This window comes from Dryobates pubescens, chromosome 27 (assembly GCF_014839835.1).
Source record: "Dryobates pubescens isolate bDryPub1 chromosome 27, bDryPub1.pri, whole genome shotgun sequence".
Taxonomy (NCBI): Eukaryota; Metazoa; Chordata; class Aves; order Piciformes; family Picidae; genus Dryobates; species Dryobates pubescens.
In genome coordinates, this window is record NC_071638.1 from 10,700,306 (window position 1) to 10,725,567 (window position 25,262).

Here is a 25,262-nt window from a genome sequence, read left to right on the forward strand (position 1 = left end):
TTCAAGTTAAAGTATTTCAAGTTAAAGTGTTGTTCATTAGGACGTTTGAAGTACTTGCAGAAGAAACCGGTGGTGTTAATGACGATCCTGTTGGTTCATCAACGCCCCATTCTTCTCTGTAAGGAACTAAAAACATGTGGATTGTACATTCAAATTTCTATTTCCAGCAACCATTCTTGGTGCTGTTCGTTATGTTGGGAGCAAAATGCTGAAATTGCAGTCCTCCTTCTTCTAGAGGAGACCACATGGACCATGGTAGCTGAAATCCTGCTAAGTTTCCCTTTGCGTTTGTTTTACCCCCATGCAGAGCAAGGCCCTGCTTAAAGCAGTAAAATCACCTATAAAACTTCCTGGTGACAAGGCACCTGGACAGGTTGCAGAGCTGAGCCCGTGACAACCTCATGAGGTTCAACAAGACCAAGTGCAAGGTCCTGCAGCTGGCTCAGGGCAATCCCAGGCACTAATACAGGGTGGGCAGGGACTGGCTTGAGAGAGCAGCCCTGAAAAAAAGGAATTGGGGTGCTGGTGGATGAGAAGCTCAATGGGAGCCAGCAGTGAGCACTTGCAGCCTAGAGAGCCAAGCAAAGCCTGGGCTGCAGCAAGAGAAGTGTGGCCAGCAGGGACAGGGAGGTGATTCTCCCCCTCTGCTCCACTCTGCTGAGACCACACCTGAAGCACTGTGTCCCGTTCTGGAGCCTCTGTTCCAGGAAGGATCTGGAGGTGCTGGAAGGTGTCCAGAGAAGGGCCATGAGGATGATGAGAGGGCTGGAGCTGCTCTGCTCTGGAGACAGACTGAGAGAGTTGTGGCTGTTCAGTCTGGAGAAGAGAAGACTCCCAGGAGACCTTGTTGTGGCTTTCCAGTATCTGAAGGGGGCTCCAAGAAAGCTGGGGAGAGACTTTTGAGGGTGTCAGGGAGCGACAGGAGTGGAGGGAATGGAACAAAACTAGAAATGGGTAGATTCAGATTGGATGTTAGGAAGAAATTCTTCCCCATGAGGGTGGTGAGGTGTCATATAGTGTTGTTGTCGGAGATCACCGTTTGTTGTTGTATAGGTGTTCGACCACCCTGAGCAGAGCTTCCAGGACAAGATGTAAGCAAAGACATTTATTACATTATACAGCAAGATACTCTGTGTCTTCTGATACTCTATCAGAAGGCACATGTGTCATATCTTAATCGGTTATTTTCTACTGGCATGCATGTAATTAAGGCATACAATAGGCGAAAGTAACAAAACAATGTTTTAACCCATCCAACCAAATTCTGACCAATTTCTTCTCCTCAGTCACAAGATGTTTACATTATTTTCCAAGTCAAAGACTAAACATAGCCTTCTCTAATTCAAGCAAAGGCAAATCTTCCCAGCCTTCTGCTACAGTGAGACACTGGCACAGGTTGCCCAGGGAGGTTGTGGAAGCCTCATCCCTGGAGGTTTTGAAGGCCAGGCTGGATGTGGCCGTAAGCAACCTGCTGTAATGTGAGGGACCCCTGCCCATGGCAGGGGGGTTGGGACTGGCTGATCCTTGAGGTCCCTTCCAACCCTGACAATTCTGTGATTCTATGATTCTAAGAGTGGTTTGTTTCCATTAATCTGAGCCCTAATGGTAATGGATTGTCCATGCCAACAGTGCCTTTACCTACTTGGATCAAGGTTACATAGCAGTAAGGCACCCAGCACCCCTAGCACAATGGAAAATTGCCTTTAAGAAAGGTGTGAGAGGTTTCTTGTGTAGGAAGAATCATAAGTTAGTGTTGCTCTTAGAGGTGTGATTATGATATGTAACACAGAAGCTTTCTAAAGCCATTTTGCAAATTAATTCATGCTGGGAGACTAAGTTATATTCTGAAGGGAAAAACATTGCAACACTTACTTAATGATGACTAGTTCCAATTCAACCCACTTTAGTCAGGGGCAGATCTACCATGTTTTTAATCAGGTATTGCATAAATTACATTTATTTGAAGGAAGATTAACCAGTGCCCTTCCAGTGATGGGAGTTTAACTTAGGAAAACTCCAGCCATGGATTTCTAGTGAGCAGCCAATCTGCCACAGTGTGTGTGAACATTGTTCTGGTGCCACTTTCCATAGCCCTCACCATCACCTTCCTATATGAAGCTTGCAGGAACAGAAAGCCAAGGGGTCATATATTCAGCACATCTTTCTATACACAGAGCTGTCATTTGGCTTCTGGCGGGGCCACGCTGTCTCATAGCAGGTGCCACAACCTTCCTTTCTTTTGGAAATCTATTGCCATATTGTAGGCCCCTGTGAAAAATAAAGATTCATGCTGTGACCATATGATTCTCACACAGATTGCAGGGTGAGGCTGTAGGAAGGTTAGAAATGGTAAGGAAGGACTTCCTTCTGACTTGGATGGTCTCCAAATTGATGTTGACCCAGCCCAGAGCACATCTGGGTGAAAAATGAGTGTGCAGCAGTCCATGGCCTATTCTCCCCTCCAATAAGTCAGGGATTTGTCATGAAAGATATATAAAAAAGCATCAAATGACCTTCTGTTATGCACAGAACTCTAGACCTTTAAAAGTTGTCATTCTGAGCAGTGCTGTTTGCTGTATGTCCTTAGGGTTTTTTTGTTTTGTTTTAACAGCATGCATCTTGACAGAAATACACTACCCAAAAAGGGATTAAGGTATATATATATATATATTTAAGCATGACTGCTGCCTCTCTGTTTTGCTGTAACCTTTTCTACACTGTCTTTCCTTTTCTTTCTCCTTTTGTTGATCCTGATTACAACAGAGTTCTTGGTATTTAGATTCAAACCAGAAAACGTCAAATTTAACAATGGGCTTTTTCCTTCCAAGTCTGCCTAGTGAATAAATTCTCTTGCAAGATACATCATGGAGAATGAACATTGTTAGTTTTCTTATGCAGTGAATCTTAAAAGGCATTGAATCCTGGAGAGCTAAAAGAGACAGACCAAGGTACTTTAAAAACAAGGTTTTAGATGTGGATCTGAGCTTAAACTCTAAATGCAGAGTCTTGTGCAATTTGGATTGAAGATCTACTAAAGGGCAGGGCTATAAAAATGCTGATTTTTGTAGCCAAGGTTTGTAAGTTAGTCTTGTTGATCCCTACCCAGTGATACTGTGTGCAACTTAGCTGCTAATTCCCCACTAATTAGAGGTGTCTTCATCAGAAAACAGAAATCATCCACCCTCTTCTCCACTCCATGGTTAAAAGTGGGGAGTATTAAGCAACTTGTCTGGTCTCATCTCTCCAATCCAGAAAGGAGATGCATCAAGCAAGGATATATGTGCATGAACACAGCCTCTGTGCAGCCTCCCAGTCACTGGAATTACACAGTTAAATCATTTGAGTTATGGATAAATAATATTTTATGAAACTTTAAGACAGCACTAAAGTGTTGTCACTAGCAAGCACCTTCTACCCTTCTGCACTAGCTGTTCCTTAATAAGAAATTAAGCCAATTTCCCGTTATCTCAAACCAAAAATTTTGCATGCTGAGAGAATGGGGGAAAAAGGTGGAAGACATAAAAAAGGCATGAAAGGAACCCTGCAAGGGTACAATAGAATGACTGACGTTTGTGGCTTTACAGCTGTAATGATGCCTGAAAGTGAAATGGAGTTTGAAAGCAGTTTCTGGGCATATAAGGCTGGTCAGTTGTCCCATAAAGTCCATCAGTTTCACTGAATGTGCAGAGATGCCAGTCCAAGCCCCAGAGCAGGAACACTCCCTTTTCCATCAGTCTGATCTGATAACCAGTGGGTAGCTCTGCTCTACCACATTTACAAGCAAAGATCCATGTCTGCCTTTTTTAAAGGAGAAAGGAAGTAAATATTTAATCAGAACAAGATGTTTTTAATGTTGTTAAATATGGTACAAAACCCCAAGCACAACACAAGAACTTACATGTTCATTTAATCTGCTTCCTAAGCAGAAATGCTGCTGCCTTGCAAACCTGAAGCCAGAAAATCAAAAATCCCTTCTGCTCTGCTGTTTGGGGAACACTAATGGCTCATGACAGTGGTGAAGACGGTACTCATTTCTCAGCAGTAGATTGTGCTGAATGAAGCAGACATTGATGAAAACAGTTTCTTGGTTGAAACCCACACTGTCTGCACATTTTAATATTTAGCCCCTGCCAAAATTGCCCTAGCCCTCCAGCCTAGGCAAGAGGCTGGGCCAGCAAGTTACCAGTTCTCCCTCCTAGCTCATGTGTCAAGCGGTGTTTGTTTTATTGGTTTGCCAAAGGAAGCAGCAGATGAATTATTTGTCAGACTTCTTCCAGATAACTTCTTTCTGCTAATTGTGGATTTTTTTCTTGTCCCTGTCCCTCCCCCCAGTTTGCGGCCAAACACCATGTCAAGCAGCATTTAGAGTGGCAGACCACACCAATGACCACGAGTAGCTGTCATGACCGATGCAAACTCCTTTTGCAGAGCTGTTGATCTGTTTCATTCCTCTCATCTAACCAATTGCCCACATGATCTGTGGCAGATGCCCTTTTGTAAACAGCTACTCACATTTCTTGGCTTCTAGTCTGCCCATTCCCTGTCCTAGCCATACAGCTTCCAAGCTTTTGCATCAGCCTGTACACTTTTATAGCATAGAGATCTTTGCCTGTCAGTTCAGTTGTCTGTCTTCTATAGTTTATCATCACACTTCCTCAAAGGAAGGGAATGCTGTTTTGGGGAGGGGGATGAAGAGGGAAAGGGTTTCCATCCCGTACTTTTTCTGTTGTAATAAGATGGAAAATCTTACCTTAGACTTGCTGCTTTTGTTCTACCTGGTGAAGGGTGTTCATGTGACACTGTTTCTTTCCCAGTCATTGTTTTGAGCATGTCAGCTGTGGTTTTTCAGGTATGCTCCATCATCCCGGCAGACGAGTCAGGAGGAAGGCAAAGAATGGCTACGCTCCCATTCGACTGGAGGCCTGCAGGACACTGGCAGTCAGTCCCCGCTTGTTTCTCCTTCAGCTATGTCTTCATCAGCAACTGGAAAATATCACTTTTCCAACCTGGGTAAAAGCCATTTTCCTTCACTATTCCTCCCACTGTAGAATAGGACTGTAAAAATCCAGCTGCTTGTGTTTCTTAGTTTGCCAGGCCAGACAGTTTGTTTTTACATTTCCATCATTGTATCGTGGCTCCTCACTGCTGAAGGGAAGCTCATGGTGGTTTTCATCCAGTAGCCATGGGTGCTTCCTATTTGGCATACATTAAAAAAGCACCAGTTCTTTATGACATTGCCCAAGGAGAAGAAAATGTGAGGCAGAGTTGGAAATTAGCTTCTAATTCAAAGGTGCTCACCTTTTAGGTTCCACAGACAGTTGGACTTCTTGCCAGTGATTTTAGACAATGTCAACCCAAACACTAAACGCTATTTTCCCCCCATATACAGGTTTGCTTTGAGATAGGCCTTTCCAGTTAGAACCTGGCTCTAACTGGTCTCAATGCAAATCCTGGCCTTTAAGCAATATAATATTTTGGGATGAGTCACATTTCAGGTTTACCTGATTACAAGTCCAGGTTTAGATTTGGTTCGCCTGGATCTTGTTTCAAGTTAATCCCACACAAGTTTAATGTTGTTAATGAAGGGGGTTTGGTTTGGTTTGGTTTTAATTTAATGCAGATTAGAAAACCATTTATTTGCACCACACTTGGGCACATACCTAAGTTCACAATGAGCTTTTGTGTTTGAGGCAGCAGCCTTTGGTACATTTCCACTTCCATCACTCTGGCACAGTTTATGGCATCTGTAGGTTGCAGTCACTCAGATGAAATCTGACCAGACATACAAACATTGGTCTGTATTACATAGAGGTAAAGAAGTCGAGCAAAGCCACTTTAACAAATCAAATTGGACAATGGCTAAGCAAGCCACTCTTTTGGAGTTCCTCTATGCTCTTGCTGGAGGTTTAAAAACATCTCTTTTAAAGCAATGTTCCTTTCACACTGTCATTTCTGCTTACAGTTCTCTTCTTTTTATTTTTGTTCACAGTTCTCATATTTACAACAGAAAGCAATAAGATCGGGGCAGCAGGGTGTTAAAATTTATGTTGTCATTGTCCTTTTCTTCTTTCCATTATCATAGCCCTGTGGAATAATTTGCTCTCACAACACAGCTGTTCTGGTAGTTTATGGCTTAAGGCACATCTTGCATGATCTAAAAAAAAAAAATTCAGACATTGAGGTTCAACTTGAATGGAAAATTAGCTTTTGTTCTAGGTACTGAGCTCATCTAGTCCATGTGAACCACGACCAGGCTTTCCTTCCTACTGGTGGCAAACAAACCACAAACACTTACAGAAGGTTTGTCAGCACTCTTCTGGATTTCAGACATGAGTGATTGGACTGCTCCTGTTTCTTATGATGGGATTCAATTAGCCTGTAGAGGAATTTTAACCTAATATAGTTGTAGGTGCTGGTCTGGAAAACCAAGGGAAAAATGTATCCTGCATATGCCAATAAACTATGATCTTAGCAGCAGCTGGTAACATAGGTGTAGAACAATAAAATACAGATACTGGTTTATTATGAGAGCTGCTTATACAAAGTACTTATGACTTATACAAAATACTTATGACTTATACAAAATACTTTTGGCTTATACAAAATACTTATGACTTCTTATTTTTTTTTAACTTCTAGCTTCTCAATCTTTCCCATTCATTTTTCTGTCTTGGGCTGACCAAGTGAATAAGTGTGCATTCAGACACTGGCGTTAGTGCCACCATGTGTCTTACAGGATTAGTATCATCTGACTCCAACTCCTTAGAGATCCTCTGCTTCATCTCTTCTTGTGGCATTGTATGTAAGAATAAAAGCCTTCGTTTTCTCAGCAGTGTAAAGTCCACCTAACCACGCTAGTCCTACATGACAATTTTGTGCAGCACCGAAATTCCTGTGACGGCAATGTGCTTCATTAATAAAGCTTTGTATTTCAGTGAGTCCCACCAACCTATCTCAGTTTAACCTGCCTGGACCCAGCATGATGCGTTCAAACAGCATCCCTGCACAAGACACTTCCTTTGATCTTTATGATGACTCCCAGCTGTGTGGCAGTGCTACATCCTTAGAAGAGAGGCCACGAGCAATTAGCCATTCAGGTTCATTCAGGGACAGCATGGAAGAAGGTAAGACTTGAGTTCCTGTTTGGATCAGTGAATAGGCCCCAAAATTGGCCTCCAAAATAGGCCTTCAAAATGGAGCAATATTTAAAAATACTACTTCTGCAAGACAAAAACTTGAATCATTTTGTGAAGCCTTTTAAAAACTCTGTTGAGTTGGACTCACAGGACATCCTTGTCCTCAATCATGGAAGATATTTCTCTCACCCAATATTGTGCTGTGCTATGCATGTCATAACCTGGACAAATCCTTTATCAGAAACTTGGCAGGAATGGAAGCCATTCTTGTAAAACTATTCTATTATTTTGGGCTCTGAATTTGAAGTGTCTGAGCATACCTTGACTACTATGATTCTGTCCTTCTTTACTTCTCTATTTCAGGGTTTTTTCCAAATGCCAATGCTACTTAGCATGCCCTTTCTTTTGTAATTGTGTCACCTCTCCTATGAGGACAGACTGAAAGAGTTGGGGCTGTTCAGTCTGGAGAAGAGAAGGCTCCAAGGTGACCTTATTATGGCCTTCCAGAATCTGAAGGGGGCCTACAAGAAGGCTGGGGAGGGACTTCTCAGGATATCAGGGAGTGATAGGACTAGGGGGAATGGAATGAAGCTGGACGTGAGGAGGAAGTTCTTCAGCATGAGAGTGGTGAAGCCCTGGCATGGGTTGTCCAGGGAGGTGGTTGAGGCCCCATCCCTGGAGGTGTTTAAGCCCAGGCTGGATGAGGCTCTGGCCAGCCTGATCTAGTGTGGGGTGTGGGGTGTCCCTGCCCATGGCAGCAGGGTTGGAACTAGATGATCCTTGTGGTCCCTTCCAACCCTGACTGATACTATGATTCTATGATTCATTTCCCCACTTTCCTACAGCCTCCTACAGGAAACACTGTGGGAATTTCTATATTGAAACTCTGTCCTTCAATCTGACCTCACTACTTTCTTTATGCAGATTATTTCTGTTTGTCGGGTTTCTTTAATGCTATGCACAACACCTGGAATTTTGGGAATGTTGTCTGGTTTGGTTTTGGTTGTTTTTAATGTTTGGGGGTTTTTTTTCAACCACAGATTACCTGACAACTAATTCTGTGCACTGTAACATTGTCTCTTGTCAGCATTTCTGGTGAATTATTTGCAGAATTCCCATAAGCACAAAGCTCTCACACCCTTTCATTCAAAAATAAAGCCACAGACCTACAAAAAACCCCACTCAGACACACCCCCCACGCTAAAACCTCATAGAGATTCATACACATGACATTATCACAGCAATCTTGTACTGGCATGTGATGACAATATAAATATAAACCAGGCAAATTAAAAAAGAAGAACAACAGAACTTTCCCTATCCCCAGAGCTCATAGTTACAAGATAAACAGGGGGAAAAGTCCTAGAGGGCTGGAAAAACTAATACTTTGGCTTTTGAAATCCTTCTCCATTTTAGATGGTGTGTCAGGCAGACATCTGGGTATGTAACACTAGCAGCAGGGTGCAGGGCAGATCAAGCTGCGAGTTGTCAGTGCAGAGCGGATGGCTGACTGCACAGAAGCACTCCACATGACTCAAGGGCAGAGATGACTACAAACCCTCTGCTGAGCAGCAGGAGAATTATCAAAGGAAACAGTGGAAGAATTAACAGAGAAAATAATTTATGCATAGGAAAAGAGGTGTTAAATCTAGAATTTCAGTCATGGTCACCAGTGGCTTTGACGAAAGCTTTCTCGTTGGTCCTGTTCCATATCCAGCTGGAGTGGATAATGATGATCAACCTGAGTACATGAAAGTCAATGCAGCAATAATAAGCAGCTTTCAGCAATTTATGATCATTAGAGATTAAAATGAAATTGTGCCAAATGTGTTTTCTTTAAGATAGGAGTTCTGAGGAAAGTTAGTGTGAAAGAAGTGAGGTAATGGGTAGAGCTGCCATGTGCCAGAACAGAATAGGAGTTTAGCTGAGAAATTTAAAGCAGAGACCGAAAACCAAAGACAGGCTGAAGCCAACAGAGTTTCAGTGGTCAATGTACCACATCTGTAAATATTTGCCCAATTATAAAACTAGATTTAAAGACTATTTGGCTAATCTACATCATCTACAAGAAGGGCTCGATGGAGAGCCTGGGGAACTACAGACCTGTTTGTCTGACCTTGGTGCTGGAGAAGGTCATGGAGCAGGTCATCCCGTGTGCCATTATGCAGCATATGCAGGGCAAGCAGATGATCAGGCCCAGTCATCATGAGTTCGTGCTTAAAGAACCTGATCTTCCTTCACTACAAGGTGACCTGCTTAGTGGATGAAGGAAAGGCTGTGTATGTTGTTTACCTAGACTGTAGTAAAGCCTTTGACACTGTTTCCCGCAGCATCCTCCTGGAGAAACTGGCTGCTTAAGACTTGGATGGGTGGATAATTCTCTGGGTTAAGAACTGGCTGATGGCTGGGCCCAAAGAGTGATGGTCAATGGAGTTAAATCCAGATGGCAGCCAGTCACAAGTGGTGTTCCCCAGGGCTCAGTACTGGGGCCAGTTCTGTTTGACATTTTAATCAATTGTCTGGACAAGGGAATTGAGTGCACCCTTAGTAAGTTTGCAGATGACACTGAATTGGGTGGGAGTGTTGATCTGCTTGAGGGTAGGAAGGCTCTGCAAAGGGATTTGGACAGGCTGGATCAATGGGGCAAGGTCAGTTGTATGAGGTTTAACAAAGCCAAGTGCTGGGTCCAGAAATTTGGGTCACACCAACCCTATGCAATGCTACAGGGTTGAGGCTGAGTGGCTGGAAAGTTCCCTGGCAGAAAAATATCTGTGGTTGTTGGTCACTTCTGTCTGAATGAGCTGGCAGCATGCTCAGGTGGCCACAAAGGCCAACAGCATCAGCAGTAGTGTGGCCAGCAGTAGGGAAGTGATTGTGCTCCTGCACTTAGCACTGGTGAGGCCACAGCTCAAATACTGTGTTCAGTTTGGGGCCCTTCACTACAAGAAGTGCATTGAGGTACTGGAGCATGTCCAGAGAAGGGCAACAAAGCTGGTGAAGGGTCTGGAGAACAGGGCCAGTAAGGAGCAGCTGAGGGACCTGGGATTGTTTAGTCTGGAGAAGAATACATAGAATACATAGAATAAACCAGGTTGGAAGAGACCTTCAAGATCCTCGCGTCCAACCCATCAACCAATCCAACACCACCCAAACATCTAACCCACGGCACCAAGCACCCCATCAAGTCTTCTCCTGAAAACCTCCAACAATGGTGACTCCACCACCTCCCCAGGCAGCCCATTCCAATGTGCAATCACTCTTTCTGTATAGAACTTTTTCCTAACATCTAGCCTGAACCTCCCCTGGCGCAGCCTGAGACTGTGTCCTCTTGTCCTGGTACTGAAGAAGAGGCAGGGGAGACCTCATTGCTCTTTATAACTACCTGAAAGGAGGTTGTAGTGAACTGGGGTTCAGTCTCTTCTCTCTAGTACCAGGTAAGATGAGAGGAAATGGCAAAGGGAGGTTAAGATTGGATATTAGGAAAAAAAATCTTTATGTAAATAGTGGCCAGGCATTGGAATATGTTGCCCAAAGAGGTGGGGGAGACACCATCTGTGGAGGTGTTCAAGAAACAGGTGAACGTGGCACTTCAGGACATAGTTTTATGGCCATGGTGCTGTTAGGCTGATGGCTGAACTTGATGATCTTAGAGGTCTTTTCCAACCAAAACAACGCTACAATTCTATAATCCAAATGTTCTGGTATTGTCAGTTTGGCATTAGGATGCCAGGTAGCTGTTAAAGCAACATTATTTATTTACCTAACCCTGGCAGCCTACAAATATTGAGAAAATTTGTTTTGAACAACAATGAAAAGGACTAATGAAATAAATAATCTTAGTTAAAATTCAATCTTGATGTATCCTTCCTCAGGAGAGTTATTAGAAGCAGAAGGGGGCGATTCTATTTCACCTTAGTATTTACTTTCCGTTTTCAGGGAGGCCAGGTACTCCACCTCTTTGAGCTGAAGTCCTGCAACAGTCACTCAGTGCTCCTGAAGCTGACTGCTGCTGATTAGTAGAAATATGGCACTACATCTGGCAGTAAGCCCTTCACAGGTCTGCATTGTGCTGAGGGGAGTAACCAGCTGAGCAACGCTTGGGAGCTCACCCCAGGGAATGTCAACCGTTTTGCAAAGCATAGCCTCTTGTTAAAACCAGTTTGCTCAGCTTTGGGCAGGTGTACATACAGCTCAGCCTCTGGTTTCTCTAAAGAGTGCATTTACCAAATGATTTCTTGTCAGAACAACAAAAGTAATGCTTAGTTCGCTGCTAAGAATACAGAATCTCACTGACTTGCTCTCCTACTTCATATGCAGGAACCAGCTTTTTTTCTCTATAGAGTAATCTTTTCAAGTGCAGGAAAAACTATCAGTAGCCTTTCTGTGCTGATAGCTGATAATTGCTCTCTGTGGAAGACTGGTTCTCATTTTTAAAAGATGTTTAGCTGTTGAGCTACAAGGGGGGAAATTTTATGCTTTCATCAATATTTCATGCTGCTCTCTTTCTTTCTTTTAAAAGTGCACGGGTCCTCATTATCACTTGTCTCCAGCACCTCCTCTCTCTACTCTACAGTGAGTATTGACATTATGGGGAAAAAAAACAAAAACCTTCTGCCTGCCTCTGTTCTTGTTCATTGTTCATGAAAATTTTAGCACTTGGGTGTTTAGAAGGGTTGGAATTGTACTGGCATAAAGCAGGAGCATTTATTTGCAACTCTGCTCTTATTATCGTGCTGCTTTTAGAAGGCATTATCATCATCTTTTTATGGGACTGCTTCACATTTTGAAAGCTAAAAAAGAAGGCAGTAGTTTTAGAAGTCTCTCCTTAAAGGGGTGGGTGGGGATGTTCTGCTGTAGTTGATCATTTTGAGTGAGTTTGCTCATTTTCAGCTCACTTATTGCACAATTTTCTAAGTGTTTTTGTCCTCTTGCCCTGGGAGGTACATTTCTTGAAAAACACAAAAGAGCTGCAGGGTAAGGGAGAGGCCATTTGCAGATTAAATGTGTGTACTGATTTCTGTGGCAATGAACAGGGTCAAGATGTGATTTCCAAAGAGAAGAGTGTCTTTTCCTCGAAGGGAAGGGAAGGGAAGGGAAGGGAAGGGAAGGGAAGGGAAGGGAAGGGAAGGGAAGGGAAGGGAAGGGAAGGGAAGGGAAGGGAAGGGAAGGGAAGGGAAGGGAAGGGAAGGGAAGGGAAGGGAAGGGAAGGGAAGGGAAGGGAAGGGAAGGGAAGGGAAGGGAAGGGAAGGGAAGGGAAGGGAAGGGAAAAAGATTAATCCTGGTTAATTGGATTGGGTAATAATTTGATTCTAGCACAAGCAGAAGTTCTGGGTTTCATTCATTCATTCATTCATTCATTCATTCATTCATTCATTCATTCATTTATTGTCTGTTTTGGTATCTTTTTGTTGTGCTCTTCTGCATAATTGGTTGCTGCAGTTGTTCTCCCAACCAGGAAGAGTTAAACCCTTGGACATTCCCTTGCTGATACACAACAATTGCTTTGCAACCTATTCACTAACACTAATTGTATGTCGTAGTAGTCCTTGCTCATGGGAGAGTACCCCACTTTTCTGCTTTCATACCATGAATAGTCTGTCTCCTCTCCAGATTTTCAGGTGTTGAACAGTGTCAGCTGATATCCTGGGAATGACATGGAGTCCTCTGCCCAGAGCCCACACCAGTTCTTGCCTGGGAATACTGAACCCGTGCAGTCTGATGCATTTGTACAATTCGGTAGCCTTGTCTCAATGCTGAACTCATGTTAGCTTGGGAAATAGGTTGCATCCATGCACAGCGCCTACCACGGCACTGCCTCTCCTAGTTCTCTTGAACCATTTGAAGTGCATGTATACACATGTCAGCATGTATACACATACTAGCTTTGTCCAGGCCTTAAGCAGCAAGCTGCAAGCAATTCCAATCCATCCAGACCATTCATGAATTATTTAGGTGAGGCCAGAATGTACTTACTGACTGGCTGCACAGGAGATATGACTAACATTCAAACCAAAGCTCCCCGCTCATGCTTTGAGAGTCAAAATACTGGCCTGCATCAGGAACAGTATGGCCAGCAGGAGCAGGGAGGTCATTCTGCCCCTGTACACTGCACTGGTTAGGCCGCACCTTGAGTACTGTGTCCAGTTCTGGGCCCCTCAGTTTAGGAAGGAGGTTGACTTGCTGGAGTGTGTCCAGAGAAGGACAACAAAGTTGGTGAAGGGTTTGGAACACAAGCCCTATGAGGAGAGGCTGAGGGAGCTGGGGTTGCTTAGCCTGGAGAAGAGGAGACTCAGGGGTGACCTTATTGCTCTCTACAACTACCTGAAGGGAGGTTGTGGACAGGTGGAGGTTGGTCTCTTCTCCCAGGCAAGCAGCACCAGAACAAGAGGACACAGTCTCAAGCTGTATCAGGGGAGGTTTATGCTGGAGGTTAGGAGAAAGTTCTACACAGAGAGAGTGATTGCCCATTCTGCCCGAGGAGGTGGTGGAGTCACCATCATTGGAGGTGTTCAGGAGGAGACTTGATAGGGTGCTTGGTGCCATGGTTTAGTTGATTAGGTGGTGTTGGATGATAGGTTGGACACGATGATCTTGAAGGTCTCTTCCAACCTGGTCTGGTCTGGTCTATTCTATTCTATTCTATTCTATTCTATAAAATCTTTGCTACTGTTCCCCTGAGTGCAAGACATTACAATCAATTCACAAGGGGTGAGGTGTCCAAAATCGCAACACAAATGTTGATACCGAATTTTAGAAGAATGTTATGAAACTGAGAGATGCTAAAAATCAGATTATGATGTGTACAGGAGGCATGCAGCACCCAGTCAGTAAATCTGAAATCTCTCTGTTCTGATGTCATGTAATGTAGCAAGAGTTTACTAATAATTTTTGTTTATATTACCTGGGGGTCCTGGTGGATGGGAGGCTGACCATGAGCCAGCAATGTGCTCTTGTGGCCAAGAAGGCCAATGGCATTCTGAGGTGGATTAGAAGGGCTGTGGTTATTAAGAGGTTCTCCTCCCCCTCTACTCTGCCCTGGTGAGGCCACATCTGGAGTATTGTGTCCAGTTCTGGGCCCCTCAGTTCAGGAAGGACCTCAGGGAACTGCTTGAGAGAGTCCATCGCAGAGCCACAAAGATGATTAAGGGAGTGGAGGAGAGCCTGTGGGAGCTGAGGGCTCTGTAGCTTGGAGAGGAGCAGCCTGAGAGGTGACCTCATTCCTGTTGATCAAGATGTGCAGGGTGAGTGCCCTGAGGCTGGAGCCAGGCTCTGCTGGGTGATGCCCAATGCCAGCACAAGGGGCAGTGGTGGAAGTTGAGGCATAGGAAGTTCCATGGGAACAGGAGGAAATTTTTTTTCCCTGTGAGGATGACAGAGCCCTGGAGCAGGCTGCCCAGGGAAGCTGTGGAGTCTCCCTCTCTGGAGATATTCAAGCCCTGCCTGGATGCATTCCTGTGTGCTCTGCTCTAGGTGCTCCTGCTCTGGCAGGGGGGTTGGACTGGATGATCTTTCCAGGTCCCATCCAGCCCTTGACATTCTGTGATTCTGTGATTCAATATTATACAGTATCTTGGAACTATTAAACCCATGATATTAGAGAACAGCATTTTTCCTGCAAAACAAACTATACTTTTTATCCAAGTTTACACAGTAAGTGGGGTATCTTCTAAAATGTCTGAGTGTGAATTCACATGCAGCTAATCCCTAAGTTACTGGTTATGTAGACAAGTTAATGAAGTTATAGAGAATTCTCTAAATGGCAAGAAGGGAATTGGTATGACAAAATTGCTTGGGTCAACCTTTAGGGATTATTTCTGATCCATCAGAATTTCGTCTGCTTGATCCCTCTCATCCACTGAGAAAACAAAATATTAAACTTTTCAGCAATTATTGAGAAGATGATGCACAAGTGGAGTACAGAAAGACTGGCAATCAGTATGAGCTGAAAGCAGAGAGCTTTTAATTGTTCCATGATAAGGTACAGTGTCCCGTTTCCTCCAGAAAGGGATAGCTTCACAGGGTTATGGCACGTGTAACTTGCATGCAGCTCTTACTAGATTCAGGGAGGAGTACAAGAGCTTTTTTAGCTTACTTAAAATCGTTAAGCAGGAGTACCAAAGGTGCTTCTTTTCCATAAGCATGGCAATCAAACATATTTATGAGATTTCTCAAACATCACCTTAGGCCTTGGTGCTAGTGGTTTTCTGCAGCCTGATTGCTAGAGAGATTCAGACAAAGTGCTAACTAAAGATCAAGATCTCTATGTGTTACTGCTAAAGGGTAGCTGAAAATCTTGAGGTTATTCTCTGACTGGCTGAGAGCAGACCTGAAGAAAAGGACCTGAGGGTGCTGGTAGATGAGAAGCTCAACAGGAGCCAGCAGCGAGAACTTGCAGCCCAGAAAGCCAAGCAGAGTCTGGGCTGCAGCAAGAGAAGTGTGGCCAGCAGGGCCAGGGAGGGGATTCTGTCCCTCTGCTCCACTCTGCTGAGACCACACCTGGAGCACTGTGTCCAGTTCTGGAGCTTCTGTTCCAGGAAGGATCTGGAGGTGCTGGAAGGTGTCCAGAAAAGGGTCACGAGGATGAGCAGAGGGCTGGAGCTGCTCTGCTATCGAGACAGACTGAGAGAGCTGGGGCTGTTCAGTCTGGAGAAGACTCCCAGGAGACCTAATTATGGCCTTCCAGTATCTGAAGGGGGCTCCAAGAAAGCTGTGGAGGGACTTTTGAGGGTGTCAGGGAGTGATAGGACTGGATGGAATGGAACAAAACTAGAAGTGGATAGATTGAGATTGGATGTTAGGAAGAAGTTGTTCCCCATGAGGGTGGTGAGAAACTGGCACAGGTTGCCCAGGGAGGTGGTGTAAGACTCATGCCTGGAGGTTTTGAAGGGCATGCTGGATGTGGGGGTTGGAACTGGATGATCCCTGATGAGGACCCTTCCAACCCTGACAATTCTGTGATTCTATGATTATGTTGTAAAGGTCTGCTGGTAACTTGCAAAGGCTAAGGTCCATGCAGCAAGTTTTCTTCTATGTCTCAGAAATGTAGCTGCCCTTTCTGCAGTTCTGTCCCTGTTCTCCCTTCCTCTACTGTTTCATGTTGTCAGCATGCTGGCAAACTCTCAGGTTTCAGCTGGAGCCTCACCATGTGAGTTGAAAAGAATTCCATTTGATGTTTTTACTGCATATCTGCCTTAAATGCAACAGATCCATGAAGCTATTCATTTCACTTCAGCATAGCTGGCTTCTATTTTCTATTATCACAATTATGTTGCACACTGCTTCTAAGCTATTGTTTCTTTGTTTCCTTCCAGGCAGAAGAAAAGGCACATTCAGAGGTAAGAACTTTTCTTCACTTTTATGGCTGTATATCACATGATGTTATTTTAAAGGTTGTTGTTTACCTGCTACGGCCAAACTGCTGAGCTTGTGGGCACAGCACAGCCTGTGACTTTGCACCACTCTTTAAAAAGGGTTGTTAAAAAGCTGCTGCATCTTCTGGTGCACTAGAAGGTGTTTTCATAGCAGTGTGCTGAGGAATGCCTCCTGACTGAGGTTCTGAAAGGGTGAAAAGGATCACTGAGAACCGGGCTTTGTGATGGAGGAGTTATGATACCTTTGATTTGAGACCTAATGCCACTCTATAGTTGATCTAAGGGACAGTGCAATTGAAAGTAATGTTCTGCCTTGCAAATGTTCACTCTGAAATTCTCCCCCTCACATTTTGCATTATATTAAATTTCTGAAACTGACCACCTGGATGAGTTTCAGAACAGTGCAGGTTGATTTCAGATATAAGTCAAAAATGACACGGAGAACAGCTTCTTTCTGCTTGCAGTGTATGGGAATGGGTGACAAGCCCAGGTCAGCAGCTGGGTACAATTACAGCCTTTTCTCAAAATGAAATCCTGGCTGTGTTAAAAGGGCAGCAAGGAGTGGCAGCAATAAAGTGCAGCACCAAGGGAGCCACTTTTACTCCGCAGAGCTACATGCCTTCCAAATTCTGCTGCTATTTTTACTACTCCAACCAAAGTCAACTGAAAGATATTTTGAGGAGACATCATCTTCCTTACTTGCTGCAGTGTACTTTCAGTATATTTTCTACCTGCAATTACTAAGCTGTTTTCTCTGAAAGTTAAAGCAAAGGCAGCCAGCACCAGAACAAGAGGACACAGTCTCAAGCTGTGCCAGGGGAGGTTTAGGCTGGAGGTTAGGAAGAAGTTCTACACAGAGAGAGTAATTGCCCATTGGAATGGGCTGCCCTGGGGAGGTGGTGGAGTCGCCATCATTGGAGGTGTTCAGGAGGAGACTTGATAGGGTGCTTGGTGCCATGGTTTAGTTGATTAGGTGGTGTTGGATGATAGGTTGGACATGATGATCTTGAAGGTCTCTTCCAACCTTGTTTATTCTATTCTATTCTATTCTATTCTATTCTATTCTATTCTATTCTATTCTATTCTATTCTATTCTATTCTATTCTATTCTATTCTAGACAAGTATGCCACAGCTCTGTAGTGTGGATGACAATTCCCTATTGCATTGCCCTTTCTCTAGGGCTGTAGATTCAGATTGGATCTTAGGAAGAAGTTGTTCCCCATGAGGGTGGTGAGAGACTGGCACAGGTTGCCCAGGGAGGTGGTGGAAGCCTCATGCCTGGAGGTTTTTCAGGGCAGGCTGGATGTGGCTGTGAGCAAGTTGTTGTAGTGTGAGGTGTCCCTGGCCATGGCAGGAAAGTATATATATATATATATATATATATATATATATATATAAATACATATATAGAGAGACACATATAAAAATGTAAATAAATAAATAAATAAATATTTTTATCTACAAAAGGACTGCACATATGAAATAACAAAGCACTTGCCCATATGTCCTCACTGGGATCCTAGCTCATACCTTAGTCATACCTTAGTTACTGCAAGAAAAGAGTTGAAGCAGGACTAAGTGCCACCTCTTAATAACTTGTATTTCTGAGTAGTTCTGAAAGTAAAATGTGAAACTGAGCCATTGCAAACCCTATTAGTGATCCCTTGATTAATTAAACAAACAAGGAGAAGCACCACAAAAGGAAATTGCTGCAATGCTCACATTGGCTGTGTTTTTTTTCAGCAAATTCAGAAACTACGGAGAGAGTTGGTTGCATCACAAGAGAAAGTTGCTACCCTTACATCTCAGCTTTCAGCAAATGTAAGTATTTTTCCTTGTGTTCATAAAGAGTATGAAAGAATATATTAGCAGACTGGTTAGTAGCTCCTACTTAACACATGGTCTACAAATGCTGTGATTCTATGATCTTGGATTTGGGGCTCCTTTATGTATATTTTCAACACTGATCTTCATGTTTGCCATGTTGGGTAGTTCTTCACTCACACATCCTGAGGGTGACAAATTCAAACCAGTGCTGAGATTTTAGAATAGCTAATCTAGTATTTCTTGGGTAGTGTTTTCTAACAAGACTTTTGCTTTCTACAGGACATTTGTCTTTCCATCAGTCACACAGGTCTGCAGCAGCTCTGCCTTGCAGTGAGGAGCAAAGGAAGTCAGGCTGTGGCTGCACAGGCATCCCCACATCCACTCTGTGTTCCCTGTTAATGTCCACACAGCAGCAGCTGGTGTTATCCAGAGGAGTTTGCTTTATTCCTGCAATCCTCTGATCTAATCTTCAGCCCCCACAACTGGAGCACTGGACTGGCTATATGATCTTTAAATGTCCCTCCCAACCCAAAACCATTCTGTGATTCTGAGCTGCGGTGCCACATCTATAAGATTAAATTGTTTGCCTGTGATGAGATTGTGCTCAGGTGCCCATACTAGAGCTGGTGTGGGAGCCACTCTGATGGTGCTAACTCAGGCTCTTGGTACCATTCCTCATACTCCTCACCCTTCTCTTCTCCCAGTAGTTCAGAAAACACCAAAATATCCCTCCTGGATAATGCTTTGAAAGGAAGAGTTGAAACATGGCTCTACTTAGTCTTGATCCTTTTTCCAGTCTCTCCATCAATGCTGTAGCCTACATTACAGCAACAAGCCCAACAGAATGAGAATAGCAGAACATTCTTCTCTGCACCTGAAGCAATGAGGTTTGTCTGGGCAAATTTTGTCCAATCCCTCCCCAGTGTTATTTGGAAGTCATTGCTTATATCTTTTCCAGTATTCCTTTGTGTGGAGTAAACATCATACAGACTGGTTTAAAATAATATTACCTATTCTGGGCAAGTTGTCAAAGTTAGCTCCAAGTTGCAATCAGATGTGGTTCATATTTCAAAGAAACTCAGGCAAGCTAAATATGGGCAGTTGCATTTTTGACTTGGTTTGCACTCAAACTAACTCTGCTGCATGGATGAGAAATCCAATGGGTTTAACCTGTACAACTCGCATTGGAAGGGTTGGGCATCTGGTCCTCTGTATTGCCTTTGGACTTCTGAATGCACAGTAAGAATATCCGTAGCTTTTCTGCTATTTGAATCAGAAAGGTAACATTTTCCACAGGACAGCTGAAAACATACACATGTAGATCTGGTTTTGGTTTTGTCTATCCAGAAGCACCACGTTTGTAAACCTGTATCTGCTTGTATGCATACATTGGTAGGGAGAGAGAGGGAGATGTATGCATGCCATATGTTATATAATGGTCATTTTAATCACACTCTCTCCACTGTGTCACTCACCTTCTAATCCATCTCCATGGAGGCACTCTTTAAGCAAGCCTGAAGCTGATCCTTTTAGCACGTGGGCTTTTGAAAGGGTACCAGAGAAATCTTTCCCTTTTCCCAAATCCCCAACATGTGGAAACTCCTTCAAAATTAAATGTGTCAGGAGCGTGAAATGTAGAGACTTCACATTCTCCAGGCATGAACAAGGGAGTTAGGCACCTTCAAAATTGATCTCAAAAGAAAAATAGTTGTTACAATATATTATAAGTAATTGGGTTTTTACCATACTTTCGTGAGATGTGCACTTTAAAAACCAAAGGTTGAAGAGTATTTTACAAGAAGCCTGGTTCTGAGTTAATCCTCTGATTTTTCTGGTACAGAAGATGTAAAGACCATCCAACAATAACTTCATGGTTTCAGTGAACTTTGACATTTTTAATTATGCTTTTTAGTTCTTAACATGTTTTTTCATGAAATCCTTATTTTGTCTTCTAAGTTCCTTGTCGCTTATTGATGTACATTATAAGCTGAAGTTCTGGCTATGCAGTAGGAAAATATATTGCACAAATATGCATAGTTAGATACCCAAAAAAAAAGTGGTTATTACTTTCTGATTGTGAAAAGCAGACCAAAACAATGCATAATTAATCAAATGATTGCCCTTTTCAAACCCTCAGTCCCCACTGTTATTCCCATGGTACAACAGAACAGCCAAGCCATTGATTCTTCTATGAGGCAGGGAACACTGAGCTCCATTAGTTTCCAGTTTAAACACATCTAATGAAGAAGCATTTGGCTCTTACTGCATCTGCTTTGCCTCTGATTGTGTTCTGGGCTGCTGGTCATCACCTTTTGATTTTAAACCCCATCAGTTAGTTTGGATGTTTATAATATGTAGCTAATTATCAAAGTGAAATACTCAAGGAGTAGAGTAGTGGAAACAACCAGAGGTTGCAGTTTCCAAACTAGAAAAACTTTATATTGATTAACAGGTTTCAGAGGTGCATTTGACACATGTTCTAGGTTCATTTTCTTTAAAGTTGTATCTTTGAGGATAAAGCCTAAGTTATAGCATTTAAAACAGGAATACACATGATTTCTAGTTAAATCCTTAGGAAACTGCTGATGTATCTAGTCCTGTGTTTACCAAAAGCTAGTCCCTGGGGTATGAATCCTTTACTACATAAGCTGTCTAAGGCACCCCTGCAGAATGCAGAAAGATTGACCACTTTAACTATAAGCAAGTAAATGTATTATTTACAAAGAATAGAATTGACAAGGAGTAATCCTGTAGTAAATTTATTAAGTATAAAATCAGGAGCTTGCAATATCCTGAAATGTCTATAGCAATCCCATCTGGATGCATTCCTGTGTGACCTCCACTAGATGATGTGGTGCTGCTCTGGCAGAGGGGTTGGACTCCATCATCTCCAGAGATCCTTTCCAACCCCTAGCATCCTGTGAGCCTGTGATCATCCAAAATGATTTACAAAACACAAAAGCCACTGGAAGTGGAGGACACAATAGGCTAATATATATATATATGTATGTATATAATTTGTGTATTTTTATGTGAGGAATAATGTACAGAGCAAGGTGGCTCTTTTCCTTCTCCTTGTGGTGGTGAATGGTGCCACTTCCAGCTGGCAGCCAGTCACTAGTGGTGACTGATACCCATCCTGTGCTGGGCCCCATCCTGTTCAATATCTTTACTGATGATCTGGATGTGGGGATTGAGTCCATCATCAGTAAATGTTTATTGCTTCACTTCTTGAGAAGTGGAACTCAGAGTTTACAAGCCTGTCTTTTACGTATGCATTTTGGCAGGTGTGTAAATACTCTATTTTTATTTTATATAGGCTTCTTATTACTTTTATATATGCAACACACACACATATAATCAATGTAAGATGAATAGACTAAGTAATGGCCTTAACTAACTGTGATACTTTTTTGTTTAAGTCTCAGTATTCCTCTGCAGTCTTGTCTTTGTGAGGTTAAAACTTACCTTTTAAGATAAAGTACTTCAGTTTCCATTGGGAAGTGTTCAGTAGTTGGAAATAATTGCACCCAGACTTGACCAGAGACTTCTTTTGGCCGATATATCAGTAAACTGAGATGGATTATTAAATCCATAACTCATTTCCAGGTAGAGACACCTCAGCCAATCTCCATGGAAGCTAAAGAAGCCTGAGGGACACCGGGCTCACTTTCCTGTTTCTGCTCCACCTATCCAAGATATCTCAGTCTGCATTTGAAACTAATAGAAAAGTGATGCAGAAGATGAATATGAATTGGGGGGGGGGGGGGGGGAATTGTCAAAACCTTGCAGATGTGGGAATACTGTCCCATTGTCACCATAAATGTTGTCTTCTGTTTCTTTCACAGGCTCATCTAGTAGCAGCTTTTGAAAAAAGCTTGGGCAACATGACAGGCCGGTTGCAAAGCCTAACAATGACAGCTGAACAAAAGGTAGCTGTACTGAAGCAGGTGCTTTAATGTGGGACACAATCAGCAGCTTGTATTAGAGATTTGTTTTTAAAACTACTGAAAGGAAACAGTGGCAGCTGTGACAGTGAAGCAGGCAGAGCTTTCTTTAATGGCTGTTGTGAGCAAACCTTCATAAAGCTCCAGGCGAGTGCAACTGTGCAGCATCAGGTTTACATGGACGACATCACAGAGCAGTTGGAGGACAACAGCTTTAGTTTCCAGCTTGTAATTAAAACATATGGGAGTCTAGTTTGAATCCACACTGAAAGATCCTGTAACAAAGACTGATCAGAACCTGCTGGAGTGCTTCATTTCAGCCTGCCAGCAGTGTCAGAGTAATAGAATTATGGGAAGGAAAGAACTTCTAAATAGAGAAAAATGACTCAATTCAGACAGTTCCTGGAGGTCAGGTAACCTATTCATGAGTAAACAGTCATGCTTTTCACTGTGCTGTTTTGACTCTTGGAGGGGGCAAAATCTAAACCTGATAGCCAGTAGATTTAATGTGAGCCTTTGTATTAATCTCACAATTATAAAGGAGTTCAGCACCGTCCAGGCTTTCAGTTCTGCAGCTTTCTGCCCTCACTCATTATGAACAGTATCCTATAAATGGAAAGACCTTGTTGAGTCAAACTGTGCAAGAAATTGTGTATCAGTTTCAGTATATAGGAGTACAAATAAATCAGTATGGAGTCACTGCTGCAATCAAAGTATCTGACTGTAACCTGTGTCATCTGGTGTAGGTGATCCTGCTCTGGCAGGGATCTTGGACTGGATGATCTGTCGAGGTCCATTCCAGCCCTTGAAATTCTGTGATTCTGTGACTAAAAAAAAGTTCCACAGTTTGGTGGAGCACCAACAGGTGAAATATTTTGAGACTCATTGTGAACAACATAGAAAATATTTGTCTTGCTTGCTTTTTTAATCTTAAGAAACCAAACAACAACAGAAAACCCACAATGGTGTTTCCTTGAAACCAAAACTGCTTATGAATTCAGCTATCCCTCAGAAGGTTTCCTTTCCAGAGGAGGTTAAGCAGTGATATCGAAACAGATCGCCTCCAAGCTTCATTCCCCAAAAGATGTTGTTTTCCTTCCCTTCTTTCTATATGGTTGAGGGTAAATTCCTCATTATATAATTACAGGCTGGGAGGATGAGTTTGAGGCAGCAAGAAGAAAAAGTCTTTTTTTAATTTAAATTGGCTGTGCATTCTAATATAAAACTCCCTGTGCTCAAGCAGAGGGATTTTATTTCAGCTTCCAGGGCAGTTGCTATGAAACAGGCTTTTAAAATTGAATTATAATGTAGTGGTATTTAATTGAATTATAATGTAGTGATAAAATATTTTGGAAAAAACACAAACTCAGGTTGATATTCTTCCATTAAACAGTAGCCTTACTTAGCAGAACATGTAATTCAAATGGTTTTGCTTTCTTTCACAATAGATAGGTTGGATTTCTCTTAACTTTATGCTTTCAATTGAGACTCCTTTTAAATGAGGCCTTATTAAAGATGATGATGGTGATGATTTATTAAATGCATCCAAAGAAGCATTGCCAGCAGAGCCAGGGAGGTGATTCTGCCACTTGGCTCTGCTCTGCTGAGATCTCACCAGGAGTACTGTGTGCAGCTCTGGAGCCCTCAACACAGGAAGGACCTGGAGCTGATGGAGAGGGTCCAGAGGAGGGCCACGAGAATGATCAGGGGGATGGAGCAGCTCTGCTATAAGGACAGGCTGAAGGAGCTGGGGCTGTTCAGCCTGGAGAAGAGGAGGCTCCAGGGAGACCTAAGAGCAGCCTGCCAGGACCTGAAGCAAGAAGGATGGAGAGAGACTGTTTGCAAAGGCCTGCAGGGACAGGACCAGGGGCAATGGCTTCACACTAGAGCAGAGCAGATTGAGATTGGATGTTAGGAAGAAGTTCTTTCCTATGAGGGTGGTGAAACACTGGCACAGGTTGCCCAGGGAGGTGGTTGAGGCTCCTTCCCTGGAGATCTTCCAGGTGAGGCTGGAGGAGGCCCTGGGCAGCCTGATCCAGTTGGGTATGTCATTGCTGACTGTATGGAGGTCGGACTGGATGAGCTTTGGAGGTCCCTTCTGGTCCAGATCATTCTGTGATTCTATATTTTGTTCTCCATAAAAATAAAATAATTGCTTTATATAGAAACATAGAGATGCAATGGATTTTTTTAATATTTTTTTTTTTTTGAGAGAGAGAAGAAATGCATTCTGCTTTGGTATTACCCTCATGTTTACCCAAAGAGTCACATAAACCTCAATTTCACCAGTCTTGCAATTTTCTTTTAGCTTAGGCAGACATTGCACTTGTGCCATACATTTTAAGCTCTCTTTTCTTTGCTCTTCATGCAGGAATCTGAGCTTATAGAGCTAAGGGAAACCATTGAAATGCTGAAAGCCCAGAATTCTGCTGCACAAGCTGCTATTCAAGGAGCCTTGAACGGTCCCGATCATACCCACAAAGGTAGGCTTTTGTTGCTATTGCAATAAATGCAGAATTTCTCCTCAGAAAGAAGGCTAAATTGCTACTTTTTTGTTGGTTTGGGAAGTCTGTTGAAAGGCCAAGCACATTCTACACTGCCTGGTTGGGATACTTATGATGTTTCCAGCTCTGAAAGCCTTGCATGAGCTTCCTTTTGATCAGATTTCATGGAGCATGTCTTCTCAGAACTGGGTAGCCAGGAACTGACTTCTAGGTGGTAAGAGTTAACCCTGTCACTGCAGTTATGTACTGAGGTACACCCAAGAAAGACACTAGTGAAGTCTATGGTGCAAAATGGTTATGGCTTGGAAATCCCTCTCAGGCAAGACACTAGTGAAGTCTGAATGTTAGGAGGAAGTTCTTCCCAGAAAGAGAGATTGGCCATTGGAGTGTGCTGCCCAGAGAGGTGGTGGAGTCACCATCCCTGGAGGTGTTTAAGAAGAGCCCGGATGACACACTTGGTGCCATAGTTTAGTTGT

General features: G+C 43.1%; 1 protein-coding gene across 7 annotated transcripts in view; it reads left to right on the forward strand.

Annotated features, from left to right (window-relative positions):
• Window positions 1-25,262, forward strand: part of NAV3 (neuron navigator 3) — a 451,810-nt gene that overhangs the window by 403,645 nt on the left and 22,903 nt on the right. For 5 of the 7 annotated variants that reach the window (XM_054173934.1, XM_054173935.1, XM_054173933.1 and 2 more), the window contains 8 exons: window positions 2,612-2,653; window positions 4,850-5,010; window positions 6,936-7,124; window positions 11,656-11,708; window positions 16,448-16,471; window positions 18,252-18,329; window positions 22,184-22,267; window positions 24,654-24,765. In XM_054173934.1, coding sequence (XP_054029909.1) covers window positions 2,612-2,653; window positions 4,850-5,010; window positions 6,936-7,124; window positions 11,656-11,708; window positions 16,448-16,471; window positions 18,252-18,329; window positions 22,184-22,267; window positions 24,654-24,765 — 743 coding nt within the window. The remainder of the gene's footprint in view (window positions 1-2,611; window positions 2,654-4,849; window positions 5,011-6,935; window positions 7,125-11,655; window positions 11,709-16,447; window positions 16,472-18,251; window positions 18,330-22,183; window positions 22,268-24,653; window positions 24,766-25,262) is intronic. The other 2 variants (XM_054173930.1, XM_054173936.1) reach the window with 1 other exon arrangement.